Genomic DNA, 14,015 nt, shown 5'->3' on the forward strand with positions numbered 1-14,015 from the left:
CCAGTTCATTTGACAGGTTAAGGACCCAAGCATTAGTAAAAGTGGAAATGGTAGAAAAGTGGAACCCAGTCTTTTTTTAATGTACAAATATGGCTTCCAATGCTTTTTTAGCTAGCAAATTGCAAATATCTTTTTATCTCGGAAATTCCTGCTGTGACACAAAGATTTCTGCAAATGGACTCTCATTAACGCTTTTGGAAATGGGAACAGACAGGGACACGGACAAAAAACAGCTTGAATCATCATGTCATATGCAAATCAACATGGGAGAGGGCAATTTTAGCAGTTACAACTTTCACAACAGGAGAGAGAGAGAGAGAGTGAAAGAGCAGAGCATATGTTGAATAAATCACTTCCAGGTGTAACTGAAACGTGTGGAAAGAGTGGATCGTTGAAAAATGAAACATCAGAAAGCAAGGGGTGCCTGTATTGCCTCACTGAATGACTGCTTGACTGGCCAGCACTGCTAAATGCCAAGATCTTGCCAATAGGGCAACAAACAACTTAGAAAAGAGCTAACAAGTTTTAGTAATAAAAGGCTCTGCTACCTTAAAAACATACGTAATTGCATGAGAATAACTTGTCCTTCATGGCAAACAAGAACACACTGAGCAACGCTTACTTGGATTCTGGGTCTTCTCGTGTAGTCCTCTTGGGGAGGTGCTTTTTCACAAGATTCCTGTGGATGAGATAGTCAAAGGAATGAGCATACAGAAGCTGGTCAAACATTTGATATCTTCTTTCTTAGGTCTCTGTGTACTACTTTTCAGATGATGAGTTTTGAGATGGACAATAGACAGACCTAGACAAACATCCCAGAGACAATTCTTACAAAATACAGCAATTGTTTAAGAAACTGATAGTGACTATACTCAGATGGAATGCTAAACAATGCTTCCTCTACCCTTCCCACCTGACAACTGAAAACTTCCGTTCATGGTTTAGTGGCAGACAACAGTTTACCATTCCTTCCAAAGTCAGCAAGCCAAAATCAAGCATAATTTGCAATTCTGATTTGCTGCTGAACGTCACTGTGTGTGAAGAAAGGAGGCAGGGAGTACTCAAGCTCATGGTTGTAATGCTAAAGCATTCTCTCTGTTGATCCCAGCCGGACTGCTGACATTACCCTAGTACAGGGCTTTTCAGACTGGAGTGTCATGACGCCCCAGCTTGTGGACCCTGGCCTATTTCCCCTTAAGGGGCGGGGGCAGCCAGGAGGCAGGGAGGAGGCAGCAGCATGATCCCCAAGATCATGCTGCTCAGGGGGGCTGCAGGGGCTTGGATGTACTTACCAGAGCCTCCTGCAGCCTCCTGGGGGTGCAGGGAGCCCTGCGTGGCTGTCCGCAGGGCTTCCTGAAGCTTCACAAGTGAAAGTGAAGTGGAAGCTAAACTAGAAGTGGAGCGCAATCACTTTCACTTGTGAAACTTCAGGGAGCCCTGTGGACAGCCGTGCAGGGCTCCTGACACCCCTGAGAGGCTGCAGGAGGCTCTGGAAAGTACACCCAAGCCCCCCTGAGTGGCATGATCTTGGGGATCACGCAGCTGCCTCCTCCCTGCCTCCTGGCTGCCCTTGCCAGGGCTCCCCGAGCAGCGATCGTGGGGACCGTGTCACTGCCTTTCCCCTGTCCCCGCTGCCTCCTCCCTGCCCCCACAAGAAACTCCCTGGGAGTTTGAAAACCGCAGCCCTAGAAGTTTCTGCAATGTGTTGCAAGACAATGAAATTGATCTGGCTGCAGACTCTTCTCCCAAGACATACAAAATTCATTGTGTTATATATTTTCTATTGAATTGCATTGTATGCACTGTTTGTTTTCAGGATGGTTGATACAAACCATGTATTATGTGGACAGCCCCATAGATTTGTAAATTGGTATTAACTCTACCTTGTTGCAGAACTTTCTAGCTGTCCAGTTTGGGGGACAGGACTTCCCCTTTTTGTTTCACCAAAGAAACATTCAAAATATTGACCTTTACATACTTCAAGACTTGACAAGGTAAGTCATGCTGAGAAAGGAGCTGAGAAGAAGACAGTTCACAAGAAGTTTGAAAACAAGAATGGGCGGAGGGGCAGGAGACTATGCCATGAAGATTGGACAAACTGACAATGAAGCTTCTGCCAAGATAGTAAATCCAAGAAAAAGAGGAAAAAGAATGCATATAAGCAGAAGTTCCCAAACTTTCTCGACTGTCAGCTCTCTTTGACCCTACTGGGTCACTGGCCACGGCTCCCCATTAGGGCTACAATCCTATACACTGTACAGTGCAGAGGGTTTTTCCAAGAGGATTCCATAGTTCCCGTGGCTGGTTTCGGTGACCTCCCAAAGAGCCACAGCTTAAGAACAAACACACAGAGAAAAGAGATGCAACTTTCTGCAAAGCACAGACAAAACAGATGCTGGAATGAAACCTGGAAGCCCTGAATGTATTCAGAACATGCTTTGTTGGACCTATTCAAAGGACCATCTAGTGCAGCATTCTGCCTTCACATTCTGCCTCTGGATGCTTAGCAGCCAGACATGACCTTGAAATGAGGAAACAGATCAGGGAGGTGACAAGGAGGGACAGGGTTGTAATCATGGGGGACTTCAATTATCCTCATATTGACTGGGTCAATTTGTGTTCTGGTCACGATAAGGAAACCGGATTTCTTGACGTGCTAAATGACTGTGGCTTAGAGCAGCTAGTCACGGAGCCAACCAGAGGACAGGTGACTCTGGATTTAATATTGTGCGGTACGCAGGACCTGGTTAGAGATGTAAACGTTACTGAGCCATTGGGGAACAGTGATCATGCTGCGATCCGTTTTGACATGCACGTTGGGGGAAGAATACCAGGCAAATCTCTAACAAAAACCCTTGACTTCCGACGGGCGGACTTCCCTCAAATGAGGAGGCTGGTTAGAAGGAGGTTGAAAGGGAGGGTAAAAAGAGTCCAATCTCTCCAGAGTGCATGGAGGCTGCTTAAAACAACAGTAATAGAGGCCCAGCAGAGGTGTATACCGCAAAGAAAGAAGGGTTCCACTAAATCCAGGAGGGTGCCCGCATGGCTAACCAGCCAAGTTAGAGAGGCTGTGAAGGGCAAGGAAGCTTCCTTCTGTAAATGGAAGTCTTGCCCTAATGAGGAGAATAAAAAGGAACATAAACTGTGGCAAAAGAAATGTAAGAAGGTGATACGGAAGGCCAAGCGAGACTATGAGGAACACATGGCCAGCAACATTAAGGGGAACAATAAAAGCTTCTTCAAATATGTTAGAAGCAGGAAACCCGCCAGAGAAGCGGTTGGCCCTCTGGATGGTGAGGGAGGGAAAGGGGAGATAAAAGGAGACTTAGAGATGGCAGAGAAATTAAATGAGTTCTTTGCATCTGTCTTCACGGCTGAAGACCTGGGGCAGATACCGCTGCCCTAACGGCCCCTCCTGACCGAGGAGTTAAGTCAGATAGAGGTTAAAAGAGAAGATGTTTCAGACCTCATTGATAAATTAAAGATCAATAAGTCACCGGGCCCTGATGGCATCCACCCAAGAGTTATTAAGGAATTGAAGAATGAAGTTGCAGATCTCTTGACTAAGGTATGCAACTTGTCCCTCAAAACGGCCACGGTGCCAGAAGATTGGAGGATAGCAAATGTCACGCCTATTTTTAAAAAGGGAAAGAGGGGGGGACCCGGGAAACTATAGGCCGGTCAGCCTAACATCCATACCGGGTAAGATGGTGGAATGCCTCATCAAAGATAGGATCTCAAAACACATAGACGAACAGGCCTTGCCGAGGGAGAGTCAGCATGGCTTCTGTAAGGGTAAGTCTTGCCTCACGAACCTTATAGAATTCTTTGAAAAGGTCAACAGGCATGTGGATGCGGGAGAACCCGTGGACTTTCTGGACTTTCAGAAGGCGTTTGACACAGTCCCTCACCAAAGGCTACTGAAAAACTCCACAGTCAGGGAATTAGAGGACAGGTCCTCTCATGGATTGAGAACTGGTTGGAGGCCAGGAAGCAGAGAGTGGGTGTCAATGGGCAATTTTCACAATGGAGAGAGGTGAAAAGCGGTGTGCCCCAAGGATCTGTCCTGGGAACGGTGCTTTTCAACCTCTTCATAAATGACCTGGAGACAGGGTTGAGCAGTGAGGTGGCTAAGTTTGCAGACGACACCAAACTTTTCCGAGTGGTGAGCCAAGTAAAATTCAATTACTTGGCTCAATTCAAGTAAAATTCAATTACTCTCCAGACTGGCAGAATGGGCAGCAAAATGGCAGATGCGCTTCAATGTCAGTAAGTGTAAAGTCATGCACATTGGGGCAAAAAATCAAAACTTCACATATAGGCTGATGGGTTCTGAGCTGTCTGTGACAGATCAGGAGAGAGATCTTGGGGTGGTGGTGGACAGGTCGATGAAAGTGTCGACCCAATGTGCGGCGGCAGTGAAGAAGGCCAATTCTATGCTTGGGATCATTAGGAAGGGTATTGAGAACAAAACGGCTAGTATTACAATGCCGTTGTACAAATCTATGGTAAGGCCACACCTGGAGTATTGTGTCCAGTTCTGGTCGCCGCATCTCAAAAAAGACATAGTGGAAATGGAAAAGGTGCAAAAGAGAGCAACTAAGATGATTACGGGGCTGGGGCACCTTCCTTATGAGGAAAGGCTACGGCGTTTGGGCCTCTTCAGCCTAGAAAAGAGACGCCTGAGGGGGGACATGATTGAGACATTTGCAGGGGATGGACAGAGTGGATAGGGAGATGCTCTTTACACTCTCACATAATACCAGAACCAGGGGACATCCACTAAAATTGAGTGTTGGGCGGGTTAGGACAGACAAAAGAAAATATTTCTTTACTCAGCGAGTGGTCGGTCTGTGGAACTCCTTGCCACAGGATGTGGTGCTGGCATCTAGACGCCTTTAAAAGGGGATTGGACAAGTTTCTGGAGGAAAAATCCATTATGGGGTACAAGCCATGATGTGTATGCGCAACCTCCTGATTTTAGAAATGGGTTATGTCAGAATGCCAGATGCAAGGGAGGGAACCAGGATAAGGTCTCTTGTTATCTGGTGTGCTCCCTGGGGCATTTGGTGGGCCGCTGTGAGATACAGGAAGCTGGACTAGATGGGCCTATGGCCTGATCCAGTGGGGCTGTTCTTATGTTCTTATGAAGTCAACAGCCCTTCCCAGTTTGTCCTCAGTTTCTGGTATTCAAAATTAAACTCTAAACTAGGAAGCTTCACCAAACCTAAGAAAAAGAGTAGATGTTTCTCCCTTAGATGGCTTATGTGGCTGCACAACCTGCCCTACAGGAAGACAATGATGTTAAATGTGTAGTTTGGACCAGTTTGTGTACATGTTTTGTTTAAAATGGTTGGCAACCTTCAGTCTCGAAAGACTATGGTATAAACCTACAGCACCCGGTATTCCCAGGCAGTCTCCCATCCAAGTACTAACCAGGCCTGAGCCTGCTTAGCTTCCGAGATCATGGTATAAGCCTACAGCGCCCGGTATTCCCAGGTGGTTGTTTATAGCAGCTGTACAGAACAGCTACAATCAGGAATACAGCACATGGAAGTGCTGCTTCCCTCCTGGAGTAACTGAAGATTTGGGAGAGTGCTCCTTTTAACTGGGACTGAAGCCCTAGAGCTGGGGTCGGCAACCTGCCATTCTGGAGCCGGAAGCGGCTCTTCCAGCCTTTTGCTGCGGCTCTGTGCAGGGCCAACCCATCTGGGGGGGAGGGGCTCGCCCCTCCCGAGATGCAGCCGCCCGAGCGCACAAGCGCAGCTCCCACGCCTCCTGTGGCTGCGCCCCATAGGAGAGGGCGCAAACGGGCTGGCGGAGCAGCACCTGCCCAAAGAGCCCGCACCGCCTCTGAGGGTGAGCCACCGCCGCACGTTCCCTCCTGCCCGAGCCGCAGCGCAAAAGCAAGCAATTGAGTGCAGCTGCTCTGTCCTCCTCCCAAGCTCTGAGCACAATCCTGTGCATGTCTCCTCAGAAGTAAGTCCCATTGTGCTTACTCCCAGGAAAGTGTGCACAGGATTACAGCCTTCAAGCTCCCTACTCAGCATTCCCCCATCACTCACTCACACTCTCACTGCTCCATTTCCTTCACTTGGAAACTTGAAAGGGGTTTGGAGACCCCTGCACCATATGGTATTCTGTGTATGTATACTGTATGTGTAACATACTGTATATGTAGCACCAAAGCATATTTCATTGTTGGGAAGTAATCACTGTTAGTATGCCTTTTATTTTATGCAGTTTTGAACTCTTAGCTTGTTTGTTCAGGAGCACTTTTGTGAACAGTGTTAAGCAGTACTAAGTGGTCTTGTTCAGAGGTAGTATTGTGTGTAAAGGCATTTATAAAAGTACAGAAGTAAATGACTGTAAATAATGACAGTATGTGCACAAGCAGTTCATCTGTGCACAATCTAAAACAGTTGTTCTCCAACTGTGGGTCTGGACCTGATTTTTAGTGGGACCTATAAGAGGGGAGTGTATTATATAACTGTGACCTACAAGAGGGGAGTGTATTATATAACTGGGACCTATAAGAGGGGAGCACGAACTATATATGCAGTGTTATCTTCATTTTAGATGTCAAAAGGGTTTTGTGGCTCCCGAGGTTTTCTTTTTTCCGGAAAACGGGTCCAAATGGCTCTTTTGAGTGCTTAAGGTTGCCGACCCCTGCCCTAGAGCAAGAGCCTCCAATCTATGCCCTGCAGGCCAGATCCAGTGCACCAAGAAAAGCCTCTGTTCTGAGTGTATTCCCTCTTGCATGCGGCTGCAATTTAAATGAGGACGACACGCATGCAGTACCAAACTATGCTATTCTAAACATGTCATTTGGCCTTACATTAATGGCCATCACCACATCTTGTAGAAATGAAATCCAGTACTATTATTATGGACCAAATTCTAACCAACTTTCCAGCTCTGACATAGCTCTGTCAATGGGGCATATGCAGTTGGGGGGGGGCAGTCACAGAGGCCTTCACATCTTCAAGGTGAAGAACTGCTTGTTCCCTTACCTCGGAGCTGCATTGCTCTTAGGTCAGTGCTGGAAAGTTGGTTAGGATTGCACCCTATGATGAGTTATATTTTTACCCCCTCTTTTCAGGGCACTGCACATTCCCCCATCCCATTTCATCTTCACAGCGTACCCAGTGATGTAGGTTAGGTTGAGACAAAGAACATCTGGCCCAGGGTCATCCAGTGGACCAAGTGATAATTTGAAGTCAGTACTTCCCTGACAAAGCCCTACATCCTCTCCACTACACCCCACTGGCTCTCACCATTATGCATGAAGAAATACTCTTTTGCATTAGGTTCCAGACAGACAAGTCATCATCTGAGTGAGTCTAAGCTCTAAGTTCATGAGAAAGAGAAGAAAAAAAAATTTCCATCCACTTTCTCTACATTTGTCAAAAATTTATACATCTGAGACAGAGAGAGCAACCCAGGAGAAAGTCCTTAATCCTTGTAGTGCCTGACCAAAGAGTTCAGCAATAAACTTAGCTTTTGTCATTTCTACCTACCTTCCTTTTCAGAACTGAAAACCTAACCCCAAGCCCGGCATGCCTACCTCAGCTGCTTTGCATAAGCCTGCTCAATTTCCGTCCTCTCCTTCACAAACTTGACGTATTTGTCCATCAGATCGAGGCCCCACTGCGTGTGGCGCTCAATGGTGTCAAATTGATCCTGAAGGAAGAAGAGAAGAAAAACGTTACTAAACAGAGTTGAAATGACAGGTACTATATTTGGCACAAGAAGATCAAGTTACAAAGACATACAGTAGTTTGGGTATTGGAAGAATTTATATTCCACAACGCTTTAAAATAAAACACAAGGTAGCTAACAAAATGTAACCCTACAGGTAGGAGCGTGCATGAAAAATTCCTTGCACGCTAAAAATTAGTATGCCAGGGAAAAGGGTTCTAGACTCATTTTCTCTCTGACAAGCTGGTTTTCTATGTAAGGGAACATTTTTGTAAAGAGCAGATTTCAGCTCTTCAAGCCCTTGCTTGCTTAGTGTCTCTTTGGGGAGAAAGGTGGGATAAAAAAATATTGTAAGTAAACTTTTTTCTCTGCTTTCTCTGCAATTCCTGGAGATGCTAGGAATTGAACACAGGATCTTCTGAATGGCAGGTTTTAATTATACCATTTAAAAACCTCTCTGACTCTAATGGATATATAAATATCTGGTGTTCTACTATTAAGAATACTTATATACCACTTTTCAACAAAAAGTGGTTCATAAAGCAGTTTACATTGAAAAACAAATTAACATATAGTTCCCTGTCCCCAGAAGGGCTCACAGTCTAAAAAGGAATACAGAAGAGACAGGGGCAACAGGCTATGTTCTGAGTTCACTTCAGCCAATAGAGTTTGCTGTTCTCAGTATTCTGCCTTTTATGGAGCCTGACCTCTTCCCCTCTGCTCTGCTAAAAAGTCTGATTACCTTCTATTCCCACAAAACATGCTGAGGGATTTAGCAATGCCTTAAAGCAGGGCTTTTCAAACTGGGGCCCTGTGGGCCCTGACCTCTTAAGGGGCGGGGGCAGCCTGGCAGCAGGGAGGATCCCTAGGATCGTGCAGCTCAGGGGGCTGCAGGGGCTTGGGTAAGTGCACCTAGGCTGATACATGAAAATCCCCTTTTCCCTTCCAAATTGTGGTTTTATGGACTAAAATATCATGCAGGCCTAAAACTTCTCATACAGGCCACAAAGAAGTCAAGTCACAAGCTCACTCATTTCTCTAGGGACACTGGAAGAGTAAATCCATTGTTTAAGTGTCTTTATTGTTTAAGTCAATCACTGAATATGCAAACACCTTAGGGGAGGAAAACTCTAGCAACAAAGACTCTAGTAGCAAAGTCTAAATCATTGTATTACCTAACCTCCACCTAAATCATTGCTTATTATTAACTCAATCACTGCTGATAAGCTACATCCTGTCTCCAAATTCCCCGCAGTGGCAACAGAAAGCAAGCTACCCCCCCCTCCAGGAGGCCAGTCATGGCTGATCCTATCATCCTGTTTTTTCTTGCATGCTCCACGAGTCCCAGTGTGTGTAGTGAGCATGCGCATCCAGGACACCACATCCGGGTCATTCAGGTCAGCAAAAACCCTTAAAAGAGAAAGGCTGCCATGTGCCTCTCTCTCTCTCTGGCTGCCCTCCCTGGGCAGAGGTCCTCCATAGGACTCTCCACCCCCCCCCAACTGCTCCTCAGAACAGGTAACTATATCTTGCGTCTGGAATCTTTTCCCTTCTTCCCCCCCTTTTTTCTCCCCTTCTCTCCCCATCTTAGTTAGCAACTGGGTTAGGCAGATTAGGAACTCCTAAAATCCTTCCCTACAACCTCTCCTTTTCTAATTTCTTCGGATGCACCAAATACACGGCACATGCAACCACCATAAAGCTAGCCTGAGATCCTGAAGTTTCCAAAAGGGTAATATAATAATTCCCCTTAAAACATAACAGCCCTTTTTGGTAACAAGGCCCCTGCAGCCCCCTGAGCAGCGCGATCCTGGGGATCCTGGGGATCCTGGGATCCTGGGGATCGCACTGCTGCCTTACCCCCGCCGCCTCCCCCCCCCCGCAAGCACTTACAGTGGCTCAAACTCTCCACGAGAGTTTGAAAACCACTGCCTTAAAAGGTTCTCCTAACTCCTTCCCTCATTCCTGGGTATTCCAAGGATAAAACTACATGCTTTGTTTGGCATGGAACTACTGCCAAAAATCAGCAAAATATTCCAACACCATGTCATTGGCTGTTTGTGATGGGGAAACAATCATATGACAGACTTAAGGATAAGTGATCTTGCATGATGTGGGGTGGGAACTCTAGGCAAGGATGCTGATTTCGGTAGCAATCATGTGTCAAGCATAATGAAAAGTTCCATCCAAACACATTTTGTGTTGAACATTCCACACTCCCTCCCCCCCACTCAGCTGTTTGTTATGTAATGCTAACTTCTAGTTCAAGGGGAGAGACTAACAGCAAGGCAATATTTTGGCCAACAGGAAGGAAGAGACAATCCTAGTAAGGCCCAGAATGAATCATTTTAATGATTTACATGCCATTTCCCTGAGTAATTTCATCACATCTACTCAGACCTTGGCTTTGCCTAAGCTATACAGACAGACACAAAAAAGAAGTTCCAAGTAAGAGGCATATTCAAAAAATGAACACTGTCTCAGAAAAGGCCGTTAAAATACTGCTCTATTCCTTCAAAAGAAGAAAAAAATACTGCTCTATTCCTTCAAAAGAAGAAAAAATCCACTTTCTATACACAAGTAGTAAGGAAAATACGATGGAGAAAGAAGGGCTACAGGGTTAGTTATCTTCACCTGTCTTACTTCTTACTGCACATCTGCCAACAGCAGGGTCTAAACCTCAACGCCTTGACCCATCTGCTTTTTGCCACACACAATGGCAGCGTACTTGCCATATAGTCGGGGGCTTCGCAAAGTGGGCAATTCCTGAATGGCAATTGCTCTACATTTTAGTACTCCAGCATGTACAGCAAACTCCCAAAAAATGCAGTCAGGGTTACACCCAGACCACGATGACCAACAATGGTGAACCACATTTTCCATCCTCAGTCACATCTCACTGAGAAAAGGCTTAAGCAACACCACTTCCCACCCATTTTTTAAGATGATAGAAAAATGGGGAGCACGAAAGTAGCAACTTTGCTGAACTCTGCAGACCACAGAAGCCAGTTCATGGCAAGACTTCCCCTGCTTGCTTTAGGAGTTAAACACATTAGGCAGGAACTACAAGAAATTTGGTTAAAGTCCTTGGTTTATCCACATACTTATCACAAGTAGACCCATAGAAGCAGAAGTGATATCCTGCTGAACCTCTGCCAACATCTCAAACCTTTGTGAAACAAGAAAAGACTCATATTTAAGTCTTTTCTAAGTAGTCCAAGGGTCAAGCTACATGCAACTTAATAATGTCTTTGTAACTTCTTTTCTTTTAAAAAAATCCCACAAGAAACAGTGGCAGTTCCCCTCAATCCAGACTGTGACTATGGTGGGGGCAAAAAGCAAAACCCCCTCCCCATGTGCCATGGTCCTGAACCAGATCACCATTTCTCTCTAAACAGATATCTTAATATACGCACACACGCTCTCTTACATCACGCATATTTTGGACCTTTTGCAGTTACATCCTTTAAATGAAATTAAAGAAATGAATCTTAAGTGTTGTTAAATTATTGTCAATGTCTTTATACTCACTGGCTGGAATACTGGAATTTGGGAACAGGTTTACTTCTTCCTGAATAAAGAAACAGAACACTATCCGCAAATTTTGCCATGTATCTCAGAACATATAAGAAGCATAGACCAGTGGTTCCCAAACTGGTGTGTTGCGACCCACCAGTGAGGGAAGTACTTTGTCCTGCCACTTTAAGAGGTGGAGAGGGGGGAAGACAGCAACACAATTCCCAGGATCATGCTTTTGTAGGGGATGGGAGGGGGATTTTTATTTATCAGCCTCCAGTGCTGGAGTCCTCTGCAGGGCTCCCCACATCTTCAAACATTTAAAAATAGAAAAAAGGTACTTCCAGTTTCACCCCTTCCCAACCCCAGCAGTAGCATGATCCTGGGAATCATGTTGCCACTTTCCCCCCTCCGCTGTATACACTTACAGTGCTCCCTTTGTAGGAGGCCTTGTAGGAGGCCTAACAACAGACGACAATAGAAAACAACAACTGGTCGAACAACAAATTTTATTTTTTAAAATAAAGCCTAAATGGAGCCTAAAATAGTCCTGAGGGCACTCTTGTGGCTAACTTCAGTTTCTATCAAATTGTGATAATTTCTTTTTTTGCCTCCACTTTGCTGGAGGCAATTGCACACCATAGTCACAGCTATACAATAATGGAGCTCAGAATCAGATTGATTCTCTGAATCCTGTCTTCCAATACTGTCCCTGCATGCACACAACATAAAAGTTTACGTTTATCACAAGACAAGATGCAATGAAATTGTCCAGAAAAAAGCAAAGACGATTTGCTTTGTGCTTTGCAGATATCAAGGTTGAAATGTCAGGATAGAGAGAACACATCCTTCTGTGGCTTTTAAAACCCACAACCCAGCTTTAGCAGCAGCTAAAATATGGTTGAATCCAAGGCTGAAACAGCAGGTCAATATTTGGCTTCAGAGTACCTTCCGTCTGAAGACACTCAAAATGCTTTGCAAGCTTTGCAGACCATGTAGGCTCCAGGAAGATGCTGGAACCATAAGAGTGGGGATGTGGTCTTGCCCAAGGTTATGCAGTGGAGAAATTAAAAACAACAACCCTGGATCTTGACAAGTGATTTTTAGTGTGTTACAAGACAAACAAAGAAAATAGCAGCAACACCGATTTCACACTTATATGCGACTTGCCAATCAGCACTTGCCAGGGCAGTGGAGAAGTGGAGAAGGAGAAAGAAAAGAGCCAATCTGCTTTGCAGTCAGAATTTTAGGGTGTTCAATGTTTTCTTTCTTTCTGCATTATATGACATGCAGAACAGAGTCCTTTTGAAGCTCAGCTTTCATTTTAAAAATGAAGTATGACTGGTCCTCATGTCTGCAGAGGGAAATCTGAAAAGAACATGGGCAAGCTTAAAGAACGAACTTCAACTCGAACAGTATGCACACAAATGTGCTGCTGCTGTGTCCTGCTCATGACGTTTCTCTCTTCTCTTTTTTTGAGGGAGAGAAATCACAAGGAAACTTCACTCTCACAAACAGGCATAAATCAGCATATGGCTCATGTTACTTCTCTCACAACGCTGCACTGGCACAGCTGTTCCAAGTGTAGGGATTTTGAATGTATGAAATAGCTCCAACTGGGGTAGAGTTGCTGCAGATGAGACAGTGGCATCACTAGGGAGTGCACGCCACACCGGCTGACGCACTGGGGAGGGTGACACTACCACCGTTTAAAATTTTCAAAAACTCAGTATTTTTGAATACCATCGTGTTATATATAATTTGATGCATAATTTAATGCTGAATGCAATGAAACAAGCCTCATTGAAATATCAAAAGTTATAGCCGAATAACCAGAAAGGGAGAAAACTGCTTTATATAACAAAAAGTGGATTTCTTTAACTCAAAACTGACCAATGAGACTGATTGTTCCAAGAGCCAATGAGGTGTAATTATGACATAGCAGAGAAACAATAAGGTGTTAATATGAGTCAACTCTCATTTCCATGTATCAGAGCTAACTTTTATTCAGTTATCTGAGTGTCATCAAGTTGGCCACTAGTTTTTGTTGGGTGACCTGTACTGTTCTAGAGTAAAATAAAGTTAATGAGAGTTACACCAACCCTAATAAGTAGGGTTACCAGACACAAAGTGGGACAGAGTGCCTATACCTTTAACCATTGTACAGGAGAGGACATTTTGGCAGGTGCAGCTCAACATGGAAGGGTTTAAAAAGCTGTATCTGCCAACGTTCCCTCTTCTATACAATGGTTAAAGGTATAAGCACTCTTTCCCACTTTGGAAACTCTACTGAAGATGCCACTGCATTTATGTTGCATATATGATATTGTAATTTATTCTGTATTTTCTGGCATGGGAGGAGGTTCATCATGGGAATGATGAAATGAGCAGGTGATTCATTTGAGGAGGTGAACCCTAGTGATGCCTCTGGAATGAGAAGAAAAAAAAGACCATTCAAATGCTTTAGGCTGAAGATTTCTATGGATCAAAATAACCTTCTCAGCAATCCCATAAGTTTCTGAGGCTAGCAAATTCTCTTATGTCACAGCTTGGAGATAGGATTAATTGGAGCCAAGAGGAACTAAGATAACAGCGAGGTTATATACTTATTGCTGGACCTATCACAGAAAAGGCTTACTGTTGTGATGTATCACAGTTCAGCAATAATTATTCAGTGATTAAAGGGTGTAACAGTCAGGGCTCTCTAGACCACCATTCCCATGGTAGCAGGAAGATTTGCAGCTTGCTAATGTCTGGGGGAGGTAGCAGGAAGGTTTGCAGGAAGATTTGCAGGTTGC

General features: G+C 44.8%; 1 protein-coding gene across 3 annotated transcripts in view; it reads right to left on the bottom strand.

Moving 5' to 3' along the window:
• Window positions 1–14,015, bottom strand: part of TRIP10 (thyroid hormone receptor interactor 10) — an 80,373-nt gene that overhangs the window by 26,649 nt on the left and 39,709 nt on the right. For all 3 annotated transcript variants that reach the window (XM_066614351.1, XM_066614352.1, XM_066614353.1), the window contains 2 exons: window positions 7,568–7,683; window positions 623–679 (listed from right to left, as the gene is read on the bottom strand). In XM_066614351.1, the coding sequence (XP_066470448.1) occupies window positions 623–679; window positions 7,568–7,683 (173 nt within the window). The remainder of the gene's footprint in view (window positions 1–622; window positions 680–7,567; window positions 7,684–14,015) is intronic.

The sequence above is a fragment of the Tiliqua scincoides genome, chromosome 2 (assembly GCF_035046505.1).
Source record: "Tiliqua scincoides isolate rTilSci1 chromosome 2, rTilSci1.hap2, whole genome shotgun sequence".
In the NCBI taxonomy this organism is placed as follows: domain Eukaryota; kingdom Metazoa; phylum Chordata; class Lepidosauria; order Squamata; family Scincidae; genus Tiliqua; species Tiliqua scincoides.